This window comes from Charadrius vociferus, unplaced genomic scaffold (assembly GCF_000708025.1).
Source record: "Charadrius vociferus isolate BGI_N301 unplaced genomic scaffold, ASM70802v2 scaffold2595, whole genome shotgun sequence".
Lineage (NCBI taxonomy): Eukaryota > Metazoa > Chordata > Aves > Charadriiformes > Charadriidae > Charadrius > Charadrius vociferus.
The window spans coordinates 2,112-3,440 of NW_009648388.1; the positions used below are offsets into that span (position 1 = coordinate 2,112).

The window sequence follows — 1,329 nt, forward strand, 5'->3', positions numbered from 1 at the left end:
GTGGTTGGACTCTGTACCATGGTCCCACGTTAGAAACAATCCAGCTGCAGGAGGGCTACCGTGGGCAGGAGCAATCCCTCTGCCCTACGTGCGTGGGACAGTCTCCTTGGCACTGCAGTACAGCTGGGACCCTGAACAGCAGTAAGTATCAAAGAGAGGAAGAGAAAACTAACAGTGGGGATGTGAGATCCTGCGGAGTCCTATTTACACTGTGCCAAACCCCGACAAGTCCAGCCTCTCATGGGAAAAGTGGCCTGAAAAGCAGGTGACAAAAACCTAGAACGTGATGCACCTCCCTGGGCAAAGGGCCCACGCCGCTTGCTTGTGCAAGGCAGAAAAGCTGGACCTCTAGGGAAAAATAAAAAGTTTGGCAGCTAGGAGAGCTGTGATGGGCAGGGCAGGAGCCTCCCCACTGCCAGAGTAGAAAATGGGCCAAGAGGGATGGGTGGGTTGAATGGGAATTTTGGGAAAAGAAAGGGGGGTGTGTGCATTTGAAAGTGCTCTAGCACCTCTGCTCTGCAGGTCAGATGCTGCGGCATGTGTATTTGGAATACTGCTGCCTGGAGGAGAATCCCCAGGCTTTAGGAGCATGGGAGGTGCTCCTTGAGGATCTGTCTTGTCTGGGGAGCTATTCTGTCCGGGAAGTGGATTTTGAACTCCACGATCAAGTCTCCTCGCTGGCTGGGGGCCTTGGGGAAGGGCAGCCCCTCCCCACGCAGTCTCTTCACTGTCCCTGGCTTGATGATGTCATTGCAGGGCAGTGGGATCACCTGCCCTTCAATGGTGGGAACGTTCACAGTGCAGCCACATAAGGCCTGTGGGGAGAAGAGGGGGTCACACTGTCAGATGGGGCTGCCACCCAAAATCATCCCCACCAGCCACACTGCTGCACCTCATCCCCCCCCACCAGCTGCTCCCCAGGTTAAACTGCCCGGTTCTGTTTGGATGATGCCCATAAGCAGCATGGTTGATGTACACCAGTGCAAGCCCAGGTCTATACTGATGCCAACCAAACTGGGCTGTAGGAGCCATGCAAGAGAGGGGTGCCCCAGCCTCATGGGGGGGAAGGACTTCTCCCTCCCCATCTCCTGGGCTTCCTAGGAGGCACCACCAGCAAGCACCTGGCCACTTGCAGCAACAGGACAGGCTAAATTTAGCCCCTTCCCTTCCCTGGTCTTGCCACCCAACTTCAGGCAGCCGAAAATCCAGCTGAGATCATCAGATGCCAACACGGTTCATCAGCTGTCGCCCTCCAGAGCCCAACAGCTCTGCCTGGCGCTGGGGGTTATTTATAGCACAGCCTGCGTCCTGCCCCCCTCCACCACCAGC

General features: G+C 56.4%; 1 protein-coding gene across 1 annotated transcript in view; it reads right to left on the minus strand.

The window, feature by feature from the left end:
* Positions 1–486: 486 nt before the first annotated feature.
* LOC104286736 (dnaJ homolog subfamily B member 5-like) overlaps positions 487–1,329 on the minus strand; it is an 11,163-nt gene continuing 10,320 nt past the window's right edge. The window contains 1 exon segment of the mRNA XM_009885367.1: positions 487–815. Coding sequence (XP_009883669.1) covers positions 582–815 — 234 coding nt within the window. The 3' untranslated portion in view covers positions 487–581.